This window comes from Dama dama, chromosome 11, assembly GCF_033118175.1.
Source record: "Dama dama isolate Ldn47 chromosome 11, ASM3311817v1, whole genome shotgun sequence".
Classification (NCBI taxonomy): domain Eukaryota; kingdom Metazoa; phylum Chordata; class Mammalia; order Artiodactyla; family Cervidae; genus Dama; species Dama dama.
The window spans coordinates 25,794,297-25,820,003 of record NC_083691.1 but is presented as its reverse complement, the minus strand read 5'-3'; the positions used below and the strand labels follow the sequence as shown (position 1 = coordinate 25,820,003).

The window sequence follows — 25,707 nt, the reverse complement described above, 5'->3', positions numbered from 1 at the left end:
CCTGAGCGAGGAAATCACAACCCACTGTATTCTTTCTTGCTTGGGAAACCCTATGGACAGAGGAGCCTGGTGGGCTACAGTCTACAGGGTCGCAAAGAGTAGGACATGACTGAGCAACTAAACAACAAACACTCAGTAGGTGTCAAGGTCCTCCCAGGTCTGTTCCACGACTGCTTCAACAGTCACAGACTGTTGAAGGGATACGTTCATCACTCCTCCCAAATATCCAAACACTTGAATCCAAGAGACTTAAGAATAAGCTCAGACACCTCTCCATTTATTAACTTTCCCAGCCCATACTTTCAAAAAATAGAAAATGTATTTAAATCAAGTGCCTAAAGAAGTCCTATTTAGCCTATATTCCTTGAGGTAGAAGATGGTGGTCAATAATTTGCAAGCCTGGGTTTTACTCTTTTAGCTCCTGTTTTGAAAGGTCACTAAGGTAAAGTAGGTTAAATGAATGTGGTGGACACAATTCTAAGATGATGGCCCCACAAAAGACCCTTATCCTTAAATGATTCCTTCGGGATATCACCTCCATGATATGTTCTACAAAGAGATTTTGTAGCTATCATTTAGCTTACTCATCAGCTGACTTGGTTACATTGAAAGGAGATTTTTTCAAGTGGGCATAAGCTAATAATTTGATTTCTTTAAGAACAAAGCATTGTCTCTGTCTCTAAACAGAAGAGAAAGGCAGAGAGATTCAAGACAAGACAGGAATTCAACATGAGGGAGGTTCCCCATTAATGAGAGGGAGGGCTTGGGGCAAGGACCTGGGAACGGCCTCTGGGAGCTGAGAGTAAACCCTGGCCAACACCCAGCAACTTGGACTTTGGTCCTACAGTTGCAGGAATCTGGATTCCTCAAACATGAACCGACTTGGAAGCAGATTCTTCCTCAGAGCTTCCAACCCATCCTGGCGTACACCTTGATTTCAGCCTTAGGTGATCCTGAGCAGAGAACTCAGTTAAGCCCACTTAGACTTCTAGCTTGAGGAGCTATGAGATAATAAACAGACTTGTTTAAGCTGATAAATACATGGTGATTTGTTACACAGCAGGAGAAAATGGACGCAGCAAACCAATTCAAGTGGAAGATGGAGACACAGGAAAACCAAACTTTTCTTTCCTTCCATAAGCCATTCTGTTGTCTCAGGAAAGGTGCAGCTATGTTGACTAATATGAGGCCCAACATGCCCCAAGCTATCCATTTTGTGACATGGACAGTGTCCACTGCTAACGCATGAATGCCACTGTCTTCAAAGCTTTATAATATTTCAACTATCACAACTGCCATTTGGTGCTGATACCATCATTATCTTCATTTTCTAAATGAGGACATTGAGATTTAGGACAATTAAACAACTTGTCAGAGATCACAGTGAGATATGGGGGCTGGGAGGGGACTGGATTTAAGGATGCAAAACCAGGCAGTCTAACCTGGAGTGTACATAACCAACTATCTAGAAGACCTCTGGAGAACTTTGATTAAAGCTGTCAAAACTTCTCCTGTCTCAGTCCATGATGGCTTGCCAAAAGCAGATTGGCATGGCACATGTCTCGGACCTAAAAACAGAACCATAAGTGAAGAACATTATTGGACCTTATACACCAGAGTCAGGGACTGGACTTTACAAAATGTTCTCCGTGTGTACACAAGAGGGACAGATGTGTGTTTAGATGTTTCGGGATGGGGCAAACACCAGGCAAAACAGTGCAAGTGTCATTCTGCCGCACTGTGTCTATCCACATTAAGTACTTCAACTTAATGAATGGACGTGGCCTTGCCATTGTGAAAGATACACCAAACACTGAAGCTACACTCAAGCCTAGAACAGGTCTCAGCTGTTAAAAATAGTCTCCAGATTTTCAGAAAGTTCTCCAAAGTCTATCAGGATAAACAATAAGAAATGAGCAGGCCCACAAATGAGTCTGCCATTGATTTTGGCAGTACTATAAAATGTACAGCCACAAATGGGATTGATAGGATGAGTAACTTAGAAATATTAGACAGGTTTAAAAAGAAGGAAATAGTAATGCTGATTATGCTACATATTAAACATTTGAACATTGCTTAGAGATTCACAAAAACCCAGACAACAGTTATGAATGGATGCACTCAAATAAATACTATTTCTTTTTTTAAAAAGTCACTTATTCGCAGAGTCAGCTAGTTACTATGGAATCACATGTGATGTCATAAATTTGACATTCTAAATGCAAACCTAAACTGAGCAACAGAAACAACAGGAAATGGAGCTGGGGAGAAGAAAACCTATGTAACAACAAAAGAATATCAGTAATTAGAGAAATGAGTCAAACATCTCTGAAACAGAAAAAGAAGGTCAGTGAATTGAATGTCCTAGAATCTTGCCAAAGAACTGAGGAAACATAGATATCAGCCCATCATTTGCTCTGGGGCAATGCTTTGCAGCAATCAAATTTCAGAGGATGACCACACATAGAGACAAAAGGAGAGGTAAAGAACATGGAGAGTGGAGGAAAAGGAGATGAAAGCATGTGGTATAAGTCCATCCAATAATCAGCATTCATTGAGCAGATGCTCATATGCTAGTTGTAAGAGGTGAAACACAGTTGCTATCTTTGAAGAATGCACAGCCTAGTAGGAAAGAGAATACATAAACAAAGTACAATTTGGTGCTCAGTAAAAGTATGTACAAAAGACACAGGCAACACAGAGGAATGTTTAACACTGGGAACTTCTCCCAGGTCATGCTGAGCTTGGCTTTGAGGAACACTGAAGGGAAAAGTAGGTTTTAAGAAAATAAGGGTGGTATACAGGCAAATACAAGTCATTTGGCATAAATAGAACAGAGATAAAAATATAGAGTGGAGGGTATACAAGTTAGAGGTAGACAGGATACAGTATGAGTCTCTTGTCTCTCTAACCAAGTGAATGAAGAGTGCACCTCATAATAAAGCATCAGCAGATTTATATTTTATAAATATCATAAATAAATCGAGTAGATAGACCTAGAAGTTGAGAGGATGTGAGGCCATAAAATCTGGTTAAAAGCTGTATTTTTAAGATTACATGTCCATAATGATCTAAAGGCCTAGAACAAGGCAATGGTAAAAGGAATGGAGAAGAGGGATTGGATTAAAATATCTTTTGGAGTTAGAAGTGACAGGATTTGATGGTGGTGGTGGTGGTGGTGGTGGTATGTGTGTGTGTTTGGGGGCATGGTGACAAAAAGATTTTAGGATTAGTTCTAGGACTGCACAGCTATGCCATTCACTTCAGACACAGACTCTATCACTCAACTTGAGATTTTTCGTGGGTGCAAGACACAGAGCATAAGGAGTCTAACAGACTGCCCTTGAACACCTCAATTATGCTGGAAGCTGAGATCCTTAAACAGATAAATAATATTAATCTTGACTGCATTATAGTTACTGAATTGGCAGGAAGCAATAGAAATACTGGTCCAGTAAAATAGTATTTCCTGCAATTGAAAAGGAAAAAAAATTGAATAGATGTCCAGGAAATAAGTTATCTTCTTGTGTTTCCCTGCATGGACTTCCCTATTAGTTTACTGATAAGAAACCTCTTTTCACTCTTGATGCTATGAATAGTTAGATGATATGGATAGAATACAGGCCTGTTGATTGATTTCTACAGGATTAAGGTCTTTGATTTTAAAAATCTATTATTGATGAGGCTCAGATCTACAGAAAATTGGTTTATGGAAAAAAAAAAAAGAAGAAGAAGTTTCAATTCTATCTGGCAAAGGAAAAAGTTCCATAAAGCAGCAACCTTCTGAATAATGGGAAAAAAAATGTTCTGTGTGAGCAACTCCACATTTAATTCCAAGTGCTACTGACCTCTGGGAAATTCTCCCAAAGCATTTCCCCTGTTATCATTTCTCAAATGATAAACACCTCATGTCTCAAAATCTATTGGGCTTTCTTGGTGGCTCAGTCAGTAAAGAATCCATCTGAAATGCAGGAGAATGCCTGTAAAGCAGGAGACCCAGGTTCAATCTCTGGGTCAAGAAGATCCCCTGGAGAAGGAAATGGCAACCCACTCCAGTATTCTTGCCTGGGAAATCCCATGGACAGAGGAGCCTGGTGGGCTACAGTCCAGGGGGTCACAAGAGTCAGACACGACTTAGCAACTAAACTACCACCACCTCAAATCTATACATCAACAAATTTCTATATTAAAAATTTGTTTGTATAGTATGTATTATTTTTACTCATATGTATTATTTTTACTCACGCTTGTTAGAACAGGGGAAAAAATAATATCTAAAATTTATATTTTTTGATAATGGCAAAGAGACAAATTCTAATTCTTATTTATCCTTTCACTCCCCATACCTAAGGTTTCTAATGTCCCTGAGGTAAAAAATTAATAAACATTCTTTGTTTCCATATTAAGAATGAGACTGGATCGAGGTACTCAAAAGACAGCCTAGAAGGAGACAAATCTAGAAAGGATTCTGAGAAATCAGTTCGTCTGACCACTCAGGTGAGCTGACCTCTTTAGAGTTGGTGAGAGGATTAAAGAGTAGACAGCATAACAAAAAATATTAGGGGGCAGTGGAGCTTGGGGAGAAAAGACCAAGCTATCAAGATGTGTATTAAGGGATACCTAATGCCCTTGTGGAGAGGTCAAGTAAAACCTAGGAGAATCTAGCTGGTCCCTGCCTCCCAATCGAGTCCACATCCCAGTGTTCATGCAGAACAAGTGGTATAGAAACCTCTGCTCAGCCTAAGGGAGGAGACTGGTCTATGTTCAAATCAGGGAGGGAAGGGGAGTCTGGCCATCACATTGACCATTTTCTGCACAATCTTTCAGATGAGGCGTGCAGTCATACCGAATCACTCGCTGAGATGTTGCTCCATGCGGGGTCACCCGTCGTGTAGACGCTGCCTTTGTGCAGCTGAGGGAAAAGTACTTCTTAGCCCCTGCCGCACAATACGTATTTATATTCACATGTGCCTGTTGTGGGAGCAGGGCCGGCAGATGACGATGATCAGGGTGAGCAGAGATCAAACTATTGATTTTGGAGGGGAGCCACAGGCAATCTGGGTGAGGGGAAGGATATGGGAATAGAAATGTCCACTTGCCTCTCCATGGTCTCCTCCATCCTGTTCCTCCCAAAGGGAGTGCTAGAGGGCGCTATTCCTTCTCCTGCAGCTGCCTGGAGCCCTGCTGCAGCCTTGACCAGATGCCAGCTGCTTTCATCTTTGCAGTCTGGTCAAAAATGCTGGAGATGTCTTTTCAGCATTTGCTAACAGGCTTATCCTTAAGGAAAGAAGTGGGGAAAAGGGAGGAAGAATGCTCAACGCTACTAAGCTTCGCATAAGAGGAGTCACAGGTGAAAAAACATGAGCTATCAGACTTGCTTCTTGGTTTTGGATGCCCTTCCAGGTAGATTCCCACTTCATGGATCCTCACAGAAGTTAGGATTCAATCAGAGCTAGAAAAATACACAAGGGCCAAGGCTGAATTACAGGTTATAGGGGGCAGGGACCTTCTCACTGAGCACTGCCATATTTAACTTGACATGGCTATTTTCATCAGCGCATGTGTGGAAGGACAGGGGGTGGGAGATGGGGTATTACACTCCTGGGTCTCTTCTCTCCTCAAAAGGGATCACAAGAATTAACTTTGCCGAAGTCAGACTCTCGAGGGTACGTAGTGCGAAATCAGTGGTCTCGAACATCACGGAGTCCATCCACCAGACCTCCATCAGCAGAGGAGTCCAGAAGCAAGAACACCAGTCTTAAGGTAGAGATGGGCACGAAAGGGAAGAGTACATTGCAGAATAATAGTAATAATAACAACAATGTGCAGTGATACTTTCTATGTGCCAGGCCCTGTTCTACACAGCTGATTAGTGTCCCAAACTACCACCCCCCAGCATAAGAAAACTGAAACACAGAATCACCTAAGATTTTTCATTAGTAATGCCCACAGAACTAGATCAAAACCTAGAGTTTCTAGGTCTCTAAACGGCTCACTGAATGATTAAATTCCATGGTTTCTCCTTCCTTACTTCACACATTTAAAAACTATTCATTGAGTACTCAAGACTCAGAAGAGAGGGTGAAAAGGTCAACAAAGGAGATAAATTGTTGAAGAATACTAGGTTGTGTGACACTGTGAGCCCTTAACTAGGCCTAGTCACACAAAAGAAAAAGTCTGTCGTGAGATTAAGTTTTTGAATGCAGAGGGTGACCCGGTCCCAGGCACTGGGAGAAACAATCTGTCTGTCTCTGTGAGGACTGGCTCAATAATTTAACCAAGAACATGCCTTTTGAAACGTGTGAAACAGTCACAAAAGCTGGAATGATATATGGATGCTTAATAATCTCTCATACACCTTAGTGAAAGAGTCCTTTCTCTAGAAAGATTGCTTCCAGTTTAGGAAGATGAGTCTCTCCAGTTGAACTTCCCTGGCACGAGAAACTCTGAAGGAGAAACACCTGATTCTCCAGCCTGGCGACCCTCCCAGCATTCACTGCTTTAACCACAGGGGGCAAAGGTAGAGACATATGCCCAGAGGTGCTTTATAAAGCATATAAGCTTTATAAAGTGCCTTCCGTGGTGGGGACTTCCGGTCCAGCCACTCACTGAGTTTACTGGAGGTGGCAGGTGGAGACAGCGGCAGGCAAGGTCCCTTACTCAAGCCCTCTGTCCTACCTGGAGGTCTCTGACTAAGCAGGTGTATGTGAACAAAGTGACAGAACTTTGCAAACTGTGTGCCAACTATGTGGGAGCAAGGAAAAGGACCTCCACCCTGTCTATCACAAAAGGAAATGAACAAAGAAAGTGAGAGGCGCTGACAGGGCAGCTGGGGAAAATGAGAGCTGTCTTTGTGTTCACATAACAGAAATGTCTAATATTTGGAGCCCCTTAAGCCCTATTTAGGGCTTCCCTGGTGGCTCAGAGGTTAAAGCGCCTGCCTGCAATGCAGGAGACCCCGGTTCGATCCCTGAGTTGGGAAGATCCCCTGGAGAAGGAAATGGCAACCCACTCCAGTACTCTTGCCTGGAGAATCCCATGGAGGGAGGAGCCTGGCAGGCTACAGTTCATAGGGTCGCAAGAGTCAGACAAGACATAGCAACTAAATTACTACTACTACTACTAAGCCCTATTTAAAAGGAGCCGAGATGAACCAGCATCCATGTAAGAGCTAGGAAGGGAACAGAGAGAAGGGACAGACGCCAGCTGGGCAGAGAGGAGTATAGGGGCCCTAAGCAAGCCTGGAACCCAGAGGCCTACTTTCTTGTTCCAGCTCCCCAACAGCTCCACGACCTCCCGGACTTCATCCACCTCCCCTAGCCAGCGAGAGTCGCCGAAGCCGCTGTCAGCGCAGCCCTCGCCACCCACGCAAAACATGCCACTCGACTCACGGTCTTCCATGTCCCCGGAGACCCAGCTGCAGACCACGTCCCGGCGCACAACCAAGTCTGAGAATCCTGACACCTGGTCTCACAGCACGGGGCGGGAGATCCGAGAGAGCCGGGATAAGAGAGAGTCCCGGGACACGCGAGACATGTCCCGCTCCCGGGACTCGCACGATTCCAGGGACACGCACCAGCGGGAATACTCGCGCACGCCTCCGTCCGAATGGAAATCCTATACTCAGCGCAGGATGCTCTACCCCTCTCAGATGGACCACGACTGTGTGTCCGACCTGGCCAGGAAACGAGAGGAAGAGGAGGACGAGGACGAGGCCTATTGGGCGTCCGTGAGAACACTGTACGAGAAGACACCCAACTGCTCGCGCCCCAGGCCGGTGAGCAGGGCCCGCCTCCCCTGGGTACCCGGGCTTCACCCGCACTCAGCCCAGCCCGGAGGCCTGGCTCCTCCCCACGGTGTAGGGAAGCTCACTCAGGCCACTGCTTCTCCTCCCTAAACCTCCCCCTCTGCACTGTACACTCCAGGATCCCATTCTTGGCTGTCTCCAGCATCCCAGTCCTCCAAGCCAGGACCACCTATTTGCCTCCCACCCTACCCTGGCATGAGCTCTATTGCTGACCCCTGTGTATCTGCGTGACTGTCCTCCTGTTGGTGCTCCTCTCTGTAGCCCAAACCCAAGCATGCCATCACCGTGGCTGTGTCATCCGGGGCACTCTTCAACATGATGGACAGCAGGAAAATCTATGATGAAGAGGGTCTGGAGAAATACATGGAGTATCAGCTTACCAATGAGAATGTCGTCTTGACCCCAGGGCCGGCCTTCCGCTTTGTCAAGGTACTCCGCAAAGCTGTCTCTGGCCCTCCAGGACTCTAGAGATCAGGGAAGGGCCCATGCCAACCCCTAGGATCTCATCCAGTTTTCCTTATCATTCCTAGTCCACCCTTGTCATTCTTGCCCTTTGCGAGTTGACCCTAGGTCACTTTGTATTTTCAAAGAAACTTCAACACTGTTGAGGGAGGGACTGCAGCCCGAGATGTGGAACTCTGAGTCCATATCCTGAGACTTGTAACAGAAAAGATCATTCCCTCCATAGAAGGAGCAATAACCAGAAGCAATAATGAGTTTCCAATTCCAAGTAGTAGAAATGAAACACCCCACTCAAATAAGATGAAATTCACATTAGCTTCTCCTGCCCCAAACACAGCACATTAAAAAAGTCAAGATGCTCTTGGCACTTAAGGGCATGATTTTCATAGAGAAAGTAATCTTGGAACTTGCACTGAAATGTATAGCACTTCTAGCTCTGATCCCCTATACAGCTTATACAAATATGATGCAATAACATCATAACCAGGCAGAAACAAATGACACCTCCACTAGTTGTAGAAAGTAGTTATGGGGCATAGTGGAAGCATTGGAGGAAACCACAAAGCTATTCTAAAGACTCATGTTTAAAAAATAGACAAAATGCTCACTTTGGCCGCACTTGTGCTAAAATTAGAACAATACAGAGACCATTAGCATGGCCTCTGTGCAAGGATAACATGAGAATTCTTGAAACAGCCTATATGTTTCACAATAAAAAATAATCATCAGATGATCAAAAAAGGGAGGTTTTATGAATCAAAAACAAAAATAGACAAACCCTGAAAGGGTTAGCCTGATCCTATGTCTACCTCACAGAAATAATTCTAGTAAACCAAAACATCACCCATCTTTCAATAAACATTCGCTGAGGTCCTTTGTATGAGAGGCTGAAAATACTGAAATGAATGGGATAACCCTGCCTTAAAGGAGCCACAATCTCTCAGGGAAGAGTCTTTGGAGCTTGAAGTGGACACCTGAGGGATCCGTTCCCTCCAGACCCCCGATGCCCACCTTGCCTGGCCCTCCTCACACACATTTGTGTTTGTAACCTGCAGGCACTGCAGTATGTCAACTGCAGACTCCGTGAGCTGTATCCTGACGAACAGGACTTATTTGATATTGTACTGATGACTAATAACCATGCCCAAGTGGGAGTGCGGCTTATAAACAGCGTCAATCACTACGGTAAGTAAAATAAATACCGTGTGGAGGAACAGCTTGCTGCTCTGGAAGAGAGAAGCCATGTTATTTTGCTCGCCATGGCCTAACTAATGCAGCCTCTTTGATACTGACACCCCCTTCTGCGTGAGAATGTTTATTTGCCTATGTCAGAACAAGAGAGGCCATGTTCATTTTTAACTTCAGCCCAGAGTCGGGCCCAAAGCTCTGGACTTAACTTGTCAAGTGTGAATTTCAAAGTCTTAATCCCAGGTCCTGCAATATATTTCTCTGTTTTATGTTTTTCACTTCTGAACTTGACTTCAAGGAACCGTCAACCTAGGGCTTTCTCTGTGTGATCAGACTTCTTGCTCACCACAGATGCATGTTAAAGGTTTTAAGGTTGTTACCTTTCCTTTCCACTCTTAACATCTGACTCTCCCCGGCTGCTTGCCCCATACATCAAATTCATACCCATGCCAGCAAAACTGTCTTTATTCCTTTACAGGGAAAATTTGTTTGACACTAGTCTCTTCATGACATCTCCATCAGTGTGTTAGATAGTTTCAAGGGAGGTCCCCATTTTTCCTCTTATGAATTTACCTGACTTTTGTGGAGACCTTTAGCATATTTGCTAAGTGACATATCCAGTCTTATGGGTACGTCCATGTAAAAATAAGATTTAAATTTGATAAAATGGTTATCCTTCAATTAAAAGTAAATAAATTTATTTAAATATGTTTTTATCACTAAATATAAAATTACTTTCTAGACAGTCTGTACCAATTCATACTTTCATCCATAGTGTATGTAAGTGCCTATTTTACAGACTTCTCACCAGCATCTAATGTTTTTTAAAAAACTGTTGTTGATTCAGAAGGCATTTAATGGTCTATTAATTTTTAGTCTGATAATGACCTCATTTAAAATTTCAAGTCAAGAGAAACAATTTCAGACCTTTTGTTCTTCAGTTGTAGGGAAATAGTTTAAATCCTACCACTACTTGCTATTATATTGTATTGTAAAGGTGCACTGTTCTAGCCTAGACAAGAGTCAGTGTTATCTAGCGGGCTTAAACAAGTATTTATGTCTCAGCCTCCTTTTCTATAATGAGGATGATAATGCCTGCCATAACAGCCGTTGTGAGAGTAAACTGGCATGGCCTATCTGGATATACTTCATAAATTATCATGCACCAGACATACCTACTATTATATAAAATAGCTGAAACATTTTTCAATATTGGTACTATGAAGGTAATTCTAAAATTTCTTTAGGCACTCAGTTATTCTGAAGGCAGCTTTCATTTGCATTTCCAGTAAGCATGCTGTCTTTAGTCTCTGCCATAACAAAGTCTTTCTTGCCTGATAATAGGATTACTAATTGACCGCTTCTGTCTGACTGGAGGAAAAAGCCCCATTGGCTATTTGAAGGCATATCTTACCAACTTGTATGTTTCTGCAGATTCTGAAAAAGTACTGGAAGCAATACAAGAAGGTATTCCTTGGTTTTTTCTTTCTCATTAATAAAGAAGTCTCACTAGTGTTTCATTGGGCTTCAATGATTACGTTGTTTATGTCATTGTCATTGGATTTTCTGCTAAGATGTTTCCACAAGTGGCAGCCCTTAAGTTTGTCTTTTAGAGCTTTGACCTTCCTTGAGGTGGACATCTTCAGTGATTGTCCTACACCCATTTTACACTCTCACATCCCTTATAGCAACAGAGGCAATTCAAAGACAGCTTGTTTGAGATGTGTGGTTGTGAAGAGGAGTTGAGCTGTCAGGTAATAGCCAGAGAGGAAATTCAAGGTCTGGGAGGACTGTTTTTTGTTTTTGTTTCTCTTTTTTTTAATAGTAGATACTAAAACTCATGGTCCTAAGAAGACTATTTATTAATTCCAATGGTCTGCCAGGGATCGCCTCTGCAACAATGTATGATGGCGCCAAGGACACGGCTTACTGTGACACACAGCTCCGTGTGGTCTTTGATGGGGATGCCGTCCTCTTTTCTGAGGAGCCTGAACATGGTATCAAGGATCACGGGCTGGACAAATGCTTCCAACATGAAGCCCTAGCAGACAATAAGCCTCTTGGCCAGGTAGGTTCAGTGAAAGCTACTTAATTTTGATCTACTTATTTTCCAACATATAGATATAATTACTTCTTCACTGTGATGACTTTCAAATTTTTTTAGGCACTTCTCACTTCTTATCCTTTGTAGCTTTCTCTCTTTCTTTCATGAACTCATTTTAAAGCATCTGCTGCCAACTTCTTTTTTTTTTAATTTTAGTGTTCTTTTATCTATCCTTTTGGAAATGTTTCTGTCCTCTCCTCATGATAAAGAGTTCATCTCCTCCAAATTATAAATAAAGAGAGGTAATACAGCTTACCAATTGGCCAATTCTACATAATAAGTTCTCAAAATAGTAAGATCATTTCCAGCCAGTCAGTAAACTTGTTGAACCTCTCATCCATGACCTCAAACTCCATGAAGGCATCACATGATTGAGAAAAATCTGCAAAACTGAGAGTTTGAATCAAGTCAAATAATGAGCCTCAAACAAGTGCAAACTATGAACAATATATCAAACTGAAATTAAAATTTTAGATTTGAGGAAATCAATCCATGAACTGAAGTGTTAAAGTTGTGGTATGAAATAAACAAAACCTACAACTTCTGAACCAAAGGAGACCTGAATATCAAAATTTTCTCCAAACTGAACCGGAAACAATAGATCATTCAGGTTTAATCTGTGAATCTTACCAAGACCTGCTTTTAATTGGCATTTTTTTTCTCAGCTCTTCTTGAACTTAAGATGTACTTAAATATTGTTAATTTTATTACATTTATAAAACTATGAAGAGACTAGTTGAAAGCTGAATGTTTTACTAACTTACTACACATTACATAAAGTGATATTTAAATTCTGTGTGTTCGTGTGTGTGTTTAACTTCATAGTCCCTTCCTAAATACCTTGTTTAGAAGTCTTGAGCCCTTGTCAAGAAGTTGTTCTGTGTTAACAAAGTTTACTAATAAGAGGAATACCCTTTGTTATAGTTGACATGCCTGCTTTGCTGAAATTTAGAGTCAATTGTATATTAGCCTTTAAATATTATCAAAATGTACAAGATCTCTAAAAACTAGCATTTAAAAATTCTGAAAATAATTATTTCAAGATAATCTTAAAACACCATTTTTCCTCATCTCAGGGAAATGAGATTCTGTACTTATCTGTACAGAATCATTTAGATTCTGTACTTATCAGTTCCTTTCTTCCATATTTTAAATCATTTTTCCCATTAAACAATTGTGAAGCTCAACACTAATTATTGCAGAAATACCCAATGAGTTTTATTATTATTAAGCATATTATTATTAAGCATATTATTAAGCACTTGTTTCCATAATGTGGTCCTTCTGATGGTAGAAAAATATGCTACTTTTCACATAGAAAGGGTAGCTCTTCTATAAAGACCAGACTTTGCCAGATGTTTCCAGTGATGGGAAAGAAGTTATGAGGTATGATTCCTAACCATGACTTTCAATTATGTTGGCTGTGAGGCTTGTGGTTTGGTCATAACAATGTCCAATTGTCTCAAATGGAGGCGATCTGAGGGTCACCAGCAAATGGGACAGCTGGACGGGATTAATTTATCCACTCTCATTGTCTCCCGATTTGATATCTGTCTCATTTCACCATTCTAGAATAGTGATCTCCATGTATGTGTGTGTGTATGTGTGTGTGCACGGGTGTGTGTGTGTCTGTGTGTTAATCAGAATTGTTGAGGTGTACTTCATATATAGTATAGTTCATCATTTTTAGTGCATGGTTCTGAGAGTTTTGACAAACATATGTGTACAGACATGAAACCATGATCAAACTCAAAATACTAACAAAATTCACTTGTGTTTCTTTGTAGTCATTGTACTCCCTCTCTCTAGGACCTGTTAACCACTAATCTGATTTCTGTCCCTAATGTTTTGCCTCTTCAGGTATCATATAAATGAAACCCCAAAGGATGCAGTCTTTTGAATTTGACTTATTTTACTTCAAATGATGCATTTGAGATTCATTCGTGTCATTCGCGTATCAGTAGTGCATTCCTTTTTATGCTGAGTTGTAGCCTGTTCTAACAAGAAGGCAATGGCACCCCACTCCAGCACTCTTGCCTGGAAAATCCCATGGACGGAGGAGCCTGGTAGGCTGCAGTCCATGGGGTCGCTAAGAGTCGGACACGACTGTGAGACTTCGCTTTCACTCTTCACTTTCCTGCATTGGAAAAGGAAATGGCAACCCACTCCAGTGTTCTTGCCTGGAGAATCCCCCCAGTCTGTGGGGTTACACAGAGTCTGATACAACTGAAGTGACTTAGCAGCAGCAGCAGCCTGTTCTATGGATGTACCACATGTTTTTAGCAGTTTACCTACTGGAGAATATTTAGGTCATTTCCAGTTTGGGACATCTATAAATAAAGCTACTTTAAGCATTTTCACACAGGATTCTGTGTAACATAAAATCTCAGTTCTCATAGGTAAATACCTTGGAGTAAGATTTCTAGGTCATAGGATAAATATATGTTTAACTTTAAGGAAACTATTTTCCAAAGTGGTCATGCCACTTTGCATTTCCATGAGGGATCTTTTACTCTGCATCCTTGCCAGTATTTGGTGATGTCAGCTGCTTTTCATCTGTTTGTTTTAGGCTGTTTGGGGTTACACAATAGTACCTCATTGTGGTTTTAATTTGTATTATCCTAATGACAAATGATATTGAACATTTTATTAAGTGCCTATTTGCCATTATACGTATTCTTTGGCAATCTCTTGCTCATGTGAATTGGGTTTTTCATTTTATTATTGATATCTGAGAGTTCTTTACTGGGTAAAGAACTGGGTACAAGTCCTTTATCATATATTTCTTTGCACATATTTTCTCTCAGTCTGTGCTTGTTTTTAATTCTTTAAATATTGTTTAGTGTCCTTCAATTAGCAGAAACTTATTTGTTGCTATTGTTAAGTCGCTCAGTCGTGTCCAACTCTTTGAGACCCCATGGACTGTAGCCTGCCAGTCTCTCTGTTCATGAGATTTCCCAAGCAAGAATACTGGAGTGGGTTGCCATTTCCTTCTTCAGGGGATCTTCCTGATTCAGAGATCAAACCTGGGTCTCCTGCACTTTAGGCGAATTCTTTACTATCTGAGCCACCAGAGAAGCCTCGGATTAAAATCTACCATCTTCTTATTTTTTTATTTGTTTCATCTTTAGTTAACTTTAGTTTCTTTTCCTTTTATTATTTTTGCTTTTTAACTTATTGTACATGGGGACTTCCCAGGTGGCACCAGTGGTAAAGAATCTGCCTGCCAATGCAGGACATATAAGAGACACAGGTTCAATCCCTGGGTTGGGACAATCCCCTGGAGGAGGAAATGGCAACCCACACCAGTATTCTTGCATGGAGAATCCCACGGACAGGGTAGCCTGGAGGGCTATGGTCCATGGGGTCACAAAGAGTCAGACACTACTGAAGTGACTTAGCACTTGTTGTATATAGTGTATGTTTTTAGGATTCCTAAAATTTCATCGCCATTAATGATTTATTACTCGCTTTAGATTTTATAGTGGTTACCATCAGATATGTAATATACAACCCTAATTAATCACAGTCTACTTTCAAATAATATTATGCCACATCATGTATAATGGAAGAATCTTACATTAGTATACTCTTAATTCCTCCCTCCCATGTTTTGTGATACTGTCATACATTTTAATTTCACCTATACTATAAACTCAAGTTTTGTTTTAAAAATTAAGACTTTCTGATTGTATCACATAGCAAAATCCAATTCTCTGTCCTGTGCTAGAGGTACAGCTAAAAGTAAGTGTTCAGAAAGGTTGAAGATAAAAGTAAGTGTGAAGTAGGGTATATATAAAGTACAGTAAATATAGACAAGATTGGATTCAAACCCTGAAGAAATTGAACAAGATAGAAAAATACACTTTATATAAATATTAAAATGTACAATTCAACAAAAACAAATTTAAAAAGTAGTGCTTTTGGTTCAGTTCTAAGCTAAACTTTAGAGTAACCCCATTTTCCCATGGATAGTTTATGTCTGTTGCCCTGGTTCAACTTTTATAGAAGCTTCTTTCACTCTTAAAATATGTGTGTTCAAATGATAAATTATATGGCCATCCTATTTTGTATACTAAGAATGCAAGGATGGTTCCACAGAAGGAAATATAATCACAATAAATGAAGGAGTTTCAGCATTGTATTACTGGTCTATACTGCATGCTTCATGCAGTATTACAAGTTTCTTATAAACATCTGCTTTTTTAGCATTCACTTCCTTTTGCTCCCTGGATGACGGCTGTGACATATGTTCCTTTTGCAGGGTCCCTTGAAAGGCTTTATGGAAGATTTAGGCAGACTGCAAAAGAAGTTTTATGCCAAAGATGAACGGTTATGTTGCCCTATCCGGACCTACCTGGTCACAGCCAGAAGTGCAGCCAGTTCAGGCGCCCGCGTGCTGAAAACCCTTCGCCGCTGGGGTCTAGAGATAGATGAAGCTCTTTTCCTTGCTGGAGCCCCCAAAGGTCCCATTTTGGCGAAGATAAGGCCCCATCTCTTCTTTGATGATCATATGTTCCACGTTGAAGGGGCGCAGAAATTCGGCACCGCCACAGCTCACACACCTTATGGAATCAGTCCGAAGTGAACAATTAGGTTCACTTAGGGATGGGGAGGAGAAATAAAGCATCGAGTCTGGTATTACGGAATCACCTGTGGATCCCTAGGGTAATTAGGTATTTGAGTAGACTAGACCTCACACCTTTGTTCATTTGGAAAGGTTTTCTCTTGAGTTTTTAAAAACATTTTGAACTCGCAAGTTACCTTCAAGCTACTTCTGTTTGAGCTGTCAATGCTGTTGATAACATTGCAACTACCTTTGTGTGTAAGTCATAGTGATGACTCTATAGAGTAAGTTTAGAACTTGCAAAGGGGCTATGTCAGAAGCCTACTTAGTTTTACAAAGCATTGCTCATTTTTGGATGTTGATAACTAGAATGAATCATTGCCCATCGTTGTGATAGAATAGTGGGTCTTCACAAGTGGAAAAAGGGGTTAAGTACACTCTTGAAAACTGGAGCTTTTTAGTCTGTTGTCTTTGCCTTTCTATCAATGCAAAAATGAAAATACTGCTCTACCTGCCTGAGTATACCAATTTTGATATTGCTCATTCAGAAATAAAGAAGCTAGTTATTCATACAAGTTACTTTCATCTAAGATGAGTTCCATACAGAGCATCCTAGAAGAGTTCTTTGAAATTTATTTGGTGGTTTCATTGCCTCTGGACTACATGGCTTCATATTTGAAGTCTCTGGCTTTGGTTCCGGCAGATAGGTCCAATGTTTGTATAAGGAAAGAAGTCTTGGCTACCACTTCAAAATGTGACAGTAAGTGTAGTTTCCTAGCTTCATTGTTGTCATTCTGTTGTGATTTTCATTTAGCAAAAAAAAAAAAAAAAAAAGCATTGATTGGTTAGTAATCATAATCTACTACAATGTTAGAAACAATGAGCTGGTTATTTTTAATGGTTACCTTATTTTTCATCAAAGCAAACTTCATGACATTATTACCTTCCTTTTTTTTTTAATCAATGAAGAACCTAACACTCAAAAAGATTAAATAGTTTGACCAGGGATGTGCAGGTAATAAATGGTAGGACTAAGATTCAAATTCAGATCTCATTTCAAAAGCTATATGCTATTTCTCTTCCTCATATCCTCTCTTGCTCCTTCTACTCCATTTCTTCTCTACCCCACCCACATATTCCATCCCTAGTTCTAGTAAACCAGACCACTGCTGACATACACTTTTTGATCTGCTTCCTAACTGGATGTAAGCCAGTCTAAAATAATATCAGTCTTCATGCTTTCTGAGTCCCTACTGTTTTCTATGCATTCCCCAAGAATAAGGCCACAAGACAGACTCAGATATTATCCCATCCCATCCTATTTAACAATCCCTTAGAAGAAATCAAATATACAAGTTCAAATACTCAACACCGGAGGGTTAATAGTCTTCAGTGCCAGCTGAGGATCACACATGAGGTTGAAGCAGAGATCTGTATGGGCTGGAAGTTTGTCAGGAAATGAAGGTGGGCTTTGAAAGATGGGAAGATGTGGGAAGAGAGAAAGGAAGAGAGAGAGGAAAGATGTGCTCCTGGCTCAGTGAGTTGGAGAGGCAGCTTCAAGTTACAGGTAGGGTGGAATAAAGGCCACCGTTTCAAGACTTTTGTTCGTGCTCGTCCCATCTCTGAGCTCCATTCTCAGCATTCATAAGAAACTACCTTCCGGCATCCTACCGTTTGCTCTTTGTATTAATATTATGCCTTTGGTTGCATGTTATATCCTTCCCAAGTATAAGGAAGTGGAGGAGGGATTATCAAAATCATCTGTGGAGTTTAGTTCAAATTACAAGTTGCATGTCTCTTCTCTTGTCCTGAAGATTCTAGAATGGGGGCAGGCAGGGAGGTCTCTGTACCAGACAGTAGACACCCTGAGGGCAGAAATAGTACCCTATTTCTTTGTGACTCTCACGGGGCATTGGGCCTGGCACACACTAGACGGGTGAGTAGCTAAATGTATTCCAGCTTAAGAGTAACTCGGCCTAAAGTTTGAAGTTTGCAGCTTAAAGATGTATCTCTGTGGCAATAGCCACCCCCACCTCCCTCATTTCTGAAGCATTTTACAATGTAAAAAACTTTCACTTCCTTGTTACATTTAATATCCTCTGCAAACAGGAAAGAAGACACTTGTGAATGAGCCTGTCTGTAAGTCTATATGTACAGTAAGTCCAAGCTTTCCACAGTGTATCTCTGTCAGTGTACCATAAGACCATCTGAGGATGACTTCTTATACAGTGGTCAATGCTACCGTCTTCCGTTCCCAGATCGTGGTCCCCAGATTAGCCGCATCAGATCACCTGGGAACCTGTTAGAAATGCAGTCTCAGGTTCCATCTTGGCTTATAATAAATTCGAAAAGCTAGTGCCTGGACCCTGAAATTTCTGTTTTACATGTCCTGCGGGTGATTCCGATGCAACGCCGAAGTCTGAGAACCGCAGATCTGTTTCTAACTGATTCACGCTGCTTAAGTTCTTAGAATCAGCTATGGGGGGGGGTGGGGGGGGGTGGGGGGGGGGAGCGTTTCCTCAGACTTCAGTTCCACAGGGACCATCCTCCAGAGAATGAAGGTAAACTGAACTGAGGGGTAACAAGTCCCAGGTGTCCTAAACGGAAAACACAGTAAACTAGCCCTGAATTGTGGGATTTGTAAAGCAGCCTATAAAGAGATTCGTAACTTCAAAGTAGTCATGAGGCATTCCCACAGGCAAGGCCACCACCACTCTGGGATTTCCGTGGGCAGTGACCTCAGGAGCCTGAAAATCTAAGGACCTGCGGTCACCCTCCTCTTGCGATGGGAGCCCATTCCACCGAGGCACCACAAACGCCAGACTCTCTTAACCAATCAGGTGCCCTCGGAAAGGAGACTACAAGTCCCAGCATGCCCCACGTCGCCGTCAGGAGAAGACAAGCCGCGTGCCCCAGTGTCCTTTGCGTACAGGTGGCCGGCTTTGGACCAGGCACACCGCGACCCCGGAAGTCCCGCGCAGGGGCCGGTGGGCCCTCGGCCCCGGCAGCTATGGCAGTGGCTACTGCGGCAGCGATACTGGCCGCTCTAGGTGGGGTCCTGTGGCTGGCCGCCCGGCGGTTTGTGGGGTCCAACGTCCAGCGACTACACCAAGGCGGGGACTCCGGCCTCATGCGCGGGAAGACCGTGCTGATCACGGGGGCGAACAGTGGTCTGGGCCGCGCCACCGCGGCCGAGCTGCTGCGCCTCGGGGCTCGAGTGATCATGGGCTGCCGGGACCGCGAGCGCGCCGAGGAGGCGGCGGGTCAGCTCCGCCGCGAGGTCTGCCCGGCTGGAGGCCCCGACTCGGGGCCCAACTCCGGCGGGGCCGGCGAGCTCGTCGTCAAGGAGCTGGACCTCGCCTCGCTGAGCTCCGTGCGCTTCTTCTGTCAAGAGATGCTCCAGGTGTGGGACTCGGGGCACCTGCTGGAGATCCGTGACCGGCTATAGTGGGGGGGTCTCGGCGGGTGGGGCGGGGCCTGGAGGGCCGTGGGCAGAACGAGGAAAGGACCTCCCTCAGTCAGGGTGTGTGACCTTGGGAATGACCGAGGCCAGGAGTAGAAACGATCGAGTGATGGAGGCGGCTGGGGAATTGAAGGCTGGAAAAATTGGTAGGGCAGTCTTCTGTCTTCCAAAAATGTTAAGGGAAAACAAGTGGACCCAAGAGGAAAATAAGCAAATTTCTGAACATTTCCTCTTGCCATGTGAGGACAGCTCAGGAGGAGACCCGCCAGTTCTCTGAATTGTTTTTCTCCTGTGCCCCAAGTGACTCTTCTGCACCAAGCCATCTCTCAAAGAGCCTGAGAGCAGATAGGGGAAGTTGCTCGCCAGGGACCTTGGAGCAAGTCTTTTTTTTTTTTTTCTTTTAATTTTTACCCCGCTGGAGTAGGAAGTTGCTCTCTGCCACCAGTGAATTCTTGAATAGTATCCCTTAGTCGGGACTCTGGCCTAATTTCCAAATAGACTGGAACTTGGAACGCCAGTGGTCATGTGCTCTAAATAGGTACAGAAATAAAAGTATCATACCTAGTATTTATTGAAAATTCCTGTGTGCCAGGAGCTGTTCCAAGCATTTCAGATATATATATATATATATACACTTCTAATTTTTAATGAAATTAAAGGGACTTTGGCTGCTATTGTCATCCAGTCCTCACTGTAACCCTGTGAAGTAGGCATTACTATCCCCATTTTGCATCGTAAGGCTACTAAGGCACAGGTAGGCTAAGCAATTGGCCCAGGATCTCTCTAAAGCCCTTGCTTTTAACCCCTGTACTTCTGCTGTGTGCCAGTGAGGTAGAGGATTCTTTGTTTAGATAGTAAATATTACACCGAGATGGATGTCCTCTGCTTAATTTGTGGTAGAAGGGTTTCCTGCAGAGGTGACTTGCCAGAGGTCTTCAGAAGAGTGATGTCTAAAATTAGCTGGCATAAAAAAAGAACCCATATGAAAAGAAGTCTCCTGGGTCTAGAACAGAAGCTCCATACTTTCTAATTTTTTCATGATGCCCTTGGGTCAAAACAAATACCTAGTTTATTCATTAAGTAACTAGGTCCAAACAACCTATTTATTTCTGTAACAGTAGCTGTTTGGAAAAAAAAAAAAAAAAACACACATAGCTGAAAGAAAAGATTTTTATTTCCTTTTTTTATAACCATAAGTATACTATTGGGAAATATGCATCTGTTGTTCACTGTACAAGCTTGTCAGAATCAGATTGGACTTTGCCACCCTCATTTCTCTTCTCTGCTGATTTTTAACATCGTACTTGTATTTATTACAACTGCTAAACACTCACCTTTGCAAAGAGAGGACATCATCAAAAGGAATATAGAATATATTATATTGAATATATTCAATATAAAATGTTGAAACTGTGCACTGCTTGGAGACTGTAATTTTTGAGATGTTGAGCAACATATTGTTTGCCTTGAAATTTTAAAACACTCCAGATCATCCTAGAGTTCCTTGTGACTCTTAGGGTTCTTTGATGCACAGTTGGGGAGCTGTTACAGATCTAAAGAGGTTTGTTTCATTTTGTTTTTAGGACTAGTATTTCATTATCAGGTAAAGCAGGTTTAGAAAATAAGAAGTAATAGTTTATAAGAGATGTTGGAAGGATCAAAAGTGGACCTTCCTATTCATTAAAGATGCAGATGGGGCAGCAGTGTATACTTATTCCTTGACACTATGTTTTCTTATTACTTTGAAAAGTAAAGGCACTTGACAGAACCAATTAAAAGTTAAGGAGATAAACAGATAACAACATTGTCCTTCCTGCTAAGTATCTATTTAGTTCCTTCCTAGCTCTGAAGTTCAGTAGTTCAGTGACTGTAATCAGAATTCAAAAAAAGGAAGTGTAAATTTCCCACAAGTTGGTATTCTTGGTATTTATCTCATTTATCTTCTAGAACTTAAAAAACAGTAAATGATAAAGTCTTAAAATACACAAGCCCAGCAAAGAATGATGGCTCAGAAATGATTAATACAGGAAACTCTTCCAAAGGATTACTGAAAAGAACACTCCTTTCTTTCCCCCACGGGTGAACTTTTGCCTTCTTTTTGAAGTCGACTATTGGAAAAGCAAAAGGTGCTGAGACAGACAGAATGAGAAATAGTTAATCCTCTGACAGGTAGGCTCTGATAACAGTTGTGAAATTTAACACATTTTTCTTTTCACTTATGTTTGGCAAAAGGACCAGTAATATTTGAAATTTGACCTCAGATTTATATAATTGTGGGTCATCACTGTGTCTTTACACCTGGAACATGTTGTACGTTTCTTTTTTTTCTTTTTTCCTTTGCCTGTCAAAAGAGACAGAGGAACCAAGAAAGGATGAGGGAAAGCCACCTTACATTAAGTAAGGAATGAAAAGACTTTCCTTTTAGGACAGTCTAAATTTTAGGACTTTAATTTAGAGGATGCAGAAGGATATAATCAAACTGCAGAACTCTAACTGTATAGATCACCTAAGTTGGGGGACCTTTGAAGCTTGAAAGATTTTCATATAGGAAAAAAAGAACTGTGAATTCTAAAATCGTAATAGAGGTCAAAGGTGCTTGTTGGGCCTACCTCCTGTTAGTCTCCTTTGCTGTTATTGTGAGACTTGGTATATCTGATTCATGGTGGTGTTTCTGATATTTGTATACTTGTATAACTAATTTTTATCTTAATGTTTCTTTGATTTATTCATGATGTTCTCTCCAGTCTTAATTTGTATCCCTGATGTTCTCTATTGCTTGGCCCAGTTGTAAGGAAACGACTTGAAGTTGCTCCATCTGCATGGTGCCTTTTACCTTTAGAAAACTACGGAGTGCAGCAATCCTGACTTACCCCTGGTGTTGATACGAGGAGCCCTGGGAGTGAACAGTGCTGACCTGTCTTCTGCTGTAGTTCCACTCCCGAGCTCACATTGGTTGTCTCGCTTTGGTTTAAAAATCTCAATTAGAAAAGCAGTCTTGCTTACCAGTTAAGAATAGGCTCATCGGTGTCAGTCTCATCTTCAGATTTTTGTTTGCCACTGAGGAACCCTGTGATACTGGACAGATCACCTAACTTCAGTGCTTCAGTTTGCTTATAGAGTTGTTAAGAGTAGATGGCGATAACATGAAAAGCACAGGTCAGGCGCCTCGTAAACATTCAAGTTGTCATCATCTTCTTTTTTTCTCTGAGTCGTTGAAAACTCATAGAGGCATTTTTTAGAATTTTAGTAGTTTGTGGGAATTTTTTTTTAAAATTTCATTTTAGGCACATTTAAGGCCTGTGTTCCTAATTCTCCCATTCTCTTTTTACCATTTGAAGGAAGAGCCTAGACTGGATGTTTTGATCAATAACGCCGGGGTCTTCCAGTGCCCTTATATGAAGACTGAAGATGGATTTGAGATGCAGTTCGGCGTGAACCATCTGGGACACTTCCTACTCACCAACCTTCTCCTTGGACTCCTCAAAAGTTCAGCTCCCAGCCGAATTGTGGTTGTTTCCTCTAAACTTTACAAATACGGAGACATCAACTTTGAAGACTTGAATAGTGAACAGAGCTATAATAAAAGCTTCTGTTACAGTCGGAGCAAACTGGCTAACATTCTTTTTACCAGAGAACTAGCCCGCCGCTTAGAAGGCACCAATGTGACTGTGAATGTGTTACACCCTGGCATAGCACGGACTAACCTCGGGAGGCACATACACATTCCACTGTTGGTCAGACCGCTTTTCAATTTAGTGTCATGGGCTTTCTTCAAAACTCCAGAAGAGGGGGCCCAGACTTCAATTTATTTAGCCTCTTCACCTGAGGTAGAAGGTGTTTCAGGGAGGTACTTTGGGGACTGTAAAGAGGAAGAACTGTTGCCCAAAGCTATGGATGAATCTGTTGCAAGAAAACTTTGGGATATCAGTGAAGTAATGGTTGGCATATTAAAATAGGGACAAGGGAAAAAAAAAAATAGGGACAAGGAATAGACGAGAGCTATTTGTAAAACTGGATGTCAGCTTTGTCTTTAATCAGGAATGGTGTGTCTTGGATCCTTGCTACTTGAAAATATAATTTTGGTTTACAATAGTACTGCTAAGAGGTTCATAGAGGTATTTTTAAGCTACTAAGAAGTTATTATTTAGAGAGCATAAAATTTCCCAAAAGATGTCTTAAATATATATAGTAAGCATATCAATAATTATGAGTGATATGTTTATGCATGGATTACAAATATTAAAGAATTTAATGACTTGAAATAGATACCTTGAGAAGTTTTTCACATACCTGTGAGTTTTATGGTTTATTTAGTGTTAAATATTTTAATGATGATACTGGCTTTTGTGGGGAAATAATATGCCTGGTGTGAATGCACAATTCTTACTTGGAATAAATTTATTGATACAGATTCTTAATTGTGTGTTTCTTTAGAAGCTTCACTGAAGATAGTCCTTTATCATATCATTAGCCTCTACCAATGGTATTCCTAGTGTATGTTCTTCCCACAGCATTTTCTGCATTGCTTTAAGAAGTACTATTTCTAAAATATTAAAATTTGAAGTATTTCTAAAATGTGAAGTATTATTCAAATATACAAGCTGCATGGGTAAACCAGATTATAGCAATACTTTGAGAGTGGAGTTCTCAAAGGCTTTTCCTGAAAGAAATTTGTGGAATTCAGTAGTTTATAAGCAATTTCCAGTTAAACTTTTTAATATACTTTTGAGGCTCTCCCTGAACTGGCCACAGGCTTGCCTTGTACTCTTCACTCAGGGCTGTCCAGTAGAATTTTCTGCAGTGACGGAAATAATTCTGTCTACACTGTCCAGTATGACAGACTCTAGACACATGAGCTTATTGAGTACTTGAAATTTAACTAGCAATTTAGTACACTAATTATTTGTTCACAACTCTAATTAGGCAGTTGGGATAGGAAGTATCCAAGGAAATATATTCTTAATAGATTTATTTCCTCAAGAACCAAGTATTGTACCTGATACACAGTGCATATTGAATAATGAATTATGTATGAGTATTAAACTTAAGTAGGAATATTATAGGCATGAAAAACAATTTTAACTATTTGTTTAACCATCTCATAATATTGGAAAAGTGAATTATGACAGTGAAGAATAGACTGAACTACACAGAATTTAATGACCATTTTGACCAGGAGCAGTCCTGTCTGTAATATCTGGTTACCAGTATCAGTTCTTTTTAAGAAAGGCAGCATCTTGGCAGATGGTATAGAAGGTCTGTTTCCTCTTAGGGCGCTGGGTTGTGAATATGAGAAGCACTGAGTGTTCATATCATCACAGGTGTGTCTTTGCAGGTATAGTCATTATAGCTGCATCATGTTCTTTGAAATGTATTTTTTAAAGATAATCCTACAAAAATACCTGCTGAATTTAGAAATACGGGCAGGAAATACATCAGAATGCAACCTGGAAAAATGGAAGCTAATAAATCTGTCCTACACCTCGACTTCATTAAAAAGGAGCCTTTTTTTTTTTTTTTTCCATTTAATACCATCTTTTCTGGCTGTATTTTGATACCTGATGCTTTTCAGGGGATTTGGGCCTTTTGTAAGAGTTGAGCCTTTCAGAGTTCTTGTTTGTGGCACCATAATAAAATTGGATATATTAACTTATCATGGAAAACTAGAAACTTGTCTGGAAACACCAACTCTTCAGGTCAAATGAGCTGCCATTTGGAAGATGTCCTTCCCACGGTGCTCAGTGGACTCAAGGACTAATCACTATAGTAGAACTAGTTAGATTTTGAAGATAAATAATCTTATAAATAAATAAATAAAACCTTTTGCTTTCCTTTCCCCTTTCTGCTGACTTACTTCAATTTCACTGGACAAGGAAATTAAAAAAAGGCAGTTTTGTTACTGTAATACTCTCACCCTTAGCAAACTATTGTTGAGATAAGCATGTAACATGCCATACAATGGAATAATTGATTTGGAAATCCATTGGTTATTGACTTAATCTTTTGAAATGTTGATGTCTATTTCAAGCAGGTTATTCTGAAAAGGTGAAACTTCTGGGTCTTCTGCCTCAACTTTGCTCCGAGTAACTATTTTATACAGTGGGATTCTAAGTAGT

At 41.2% G+C, this 25,707-nt stretch overlaps 2 protein-coding genes and 1 non-coding gene across 3 annotated transcripts; all 3 read left to right on the top strand.

Annotated features, from left to right (window-relative positions):
* The first annotated feature begins 2,313 nt into the window (after positions 1-2,313).
* NT5C1B (5'-nucleotidase, cytosolic IB) lies at positions 2,314-16,149 on the top strand. Its single transcript, XM_061154852.1, has 9 exons — positions 2,314-2,346; positions 4,408-4,497; positions 5,626-5,763; positions 7,274-7,777; positions 8,069-8,236; positions 9,325-9,454; positions 10,802-10,924; positions 11,341-11,525; positions 15,826-16,149. Exons 1-9 carry the CDS (start codon positions 2,314-2,316, stop codon positions 16,147-16,149), a joined length of 1,695 nt encoding a protein of 564 aa, XP_061010835.1.
* Positions 8,870-8,976, top strand: LOC133065686 (U6 spliceosomal RNA). Its single transcript, XR_009694953.1, has one exon. It is a non-coding gene; the product is annotated as a U6 spliceosomal RNA (small nuclear RNA).
* A 2,887-nt stretch (positions 16,150-19,036) lies between the features above and the next one.
* Positions 19,037-24,002, top strand: RDH14 (retinol dehydrogenase 14). Its single transcript, XM_061154853.1, has 2 exons — positions 19,037-19,531; positions 22,930-24,002. The coding sequence occupies exons 1-2, from the start codon at positions 19,139-19,141 to the stop codon at positions 23,545-23,547; spliced, it is 1,011 nt and encodes a 336-aa protein (XP_061010836.1). The 5' UTR covers positions 19,037-19,138; the 3' UTR covers positions 23,548-24,002.
* Positions 24,003-25,707: the final 1,705 nt, after the last annotated feature.

Bases quoted from the DNA above. Each gene is read 5' to 3' on its own strand.
- NT5C1B (XM_061154852.1), top strand. From the start codon at position 2,314: ATGAGTCAAACATCTCTGAAACAGAAAAAGAAG. The intron at 9,455-10,801 runs GTAAGTAAAATA...GCCTGATAATAG, and splicing joins AAACAGCGTCAATCACTACG to GATTACTAATTGACCGCTTC. The intron at 11,526-15,825 runs GTAGGTTCAGTG...TTCCTTTTGCAG, and splicing joins ACAATAAGCCTCTTGGCCAG to GGTCCCTTGAAAGGCTTTAT.
- RDH14 (XM_061154853.1), top strand. From the start codon at position 19,139: ATGGCAGTGGCTACTGCGGCAGCGATACTGGCCGCTCTAGGTGGGGTC. The intron at 19,532-22,929 runs GTGTGGGACTCG...TACCATTTGAAG, and splicing joins TCTGTCAAGAGATGCTCCAG to GAAGAGCCTAGACTGGATGT.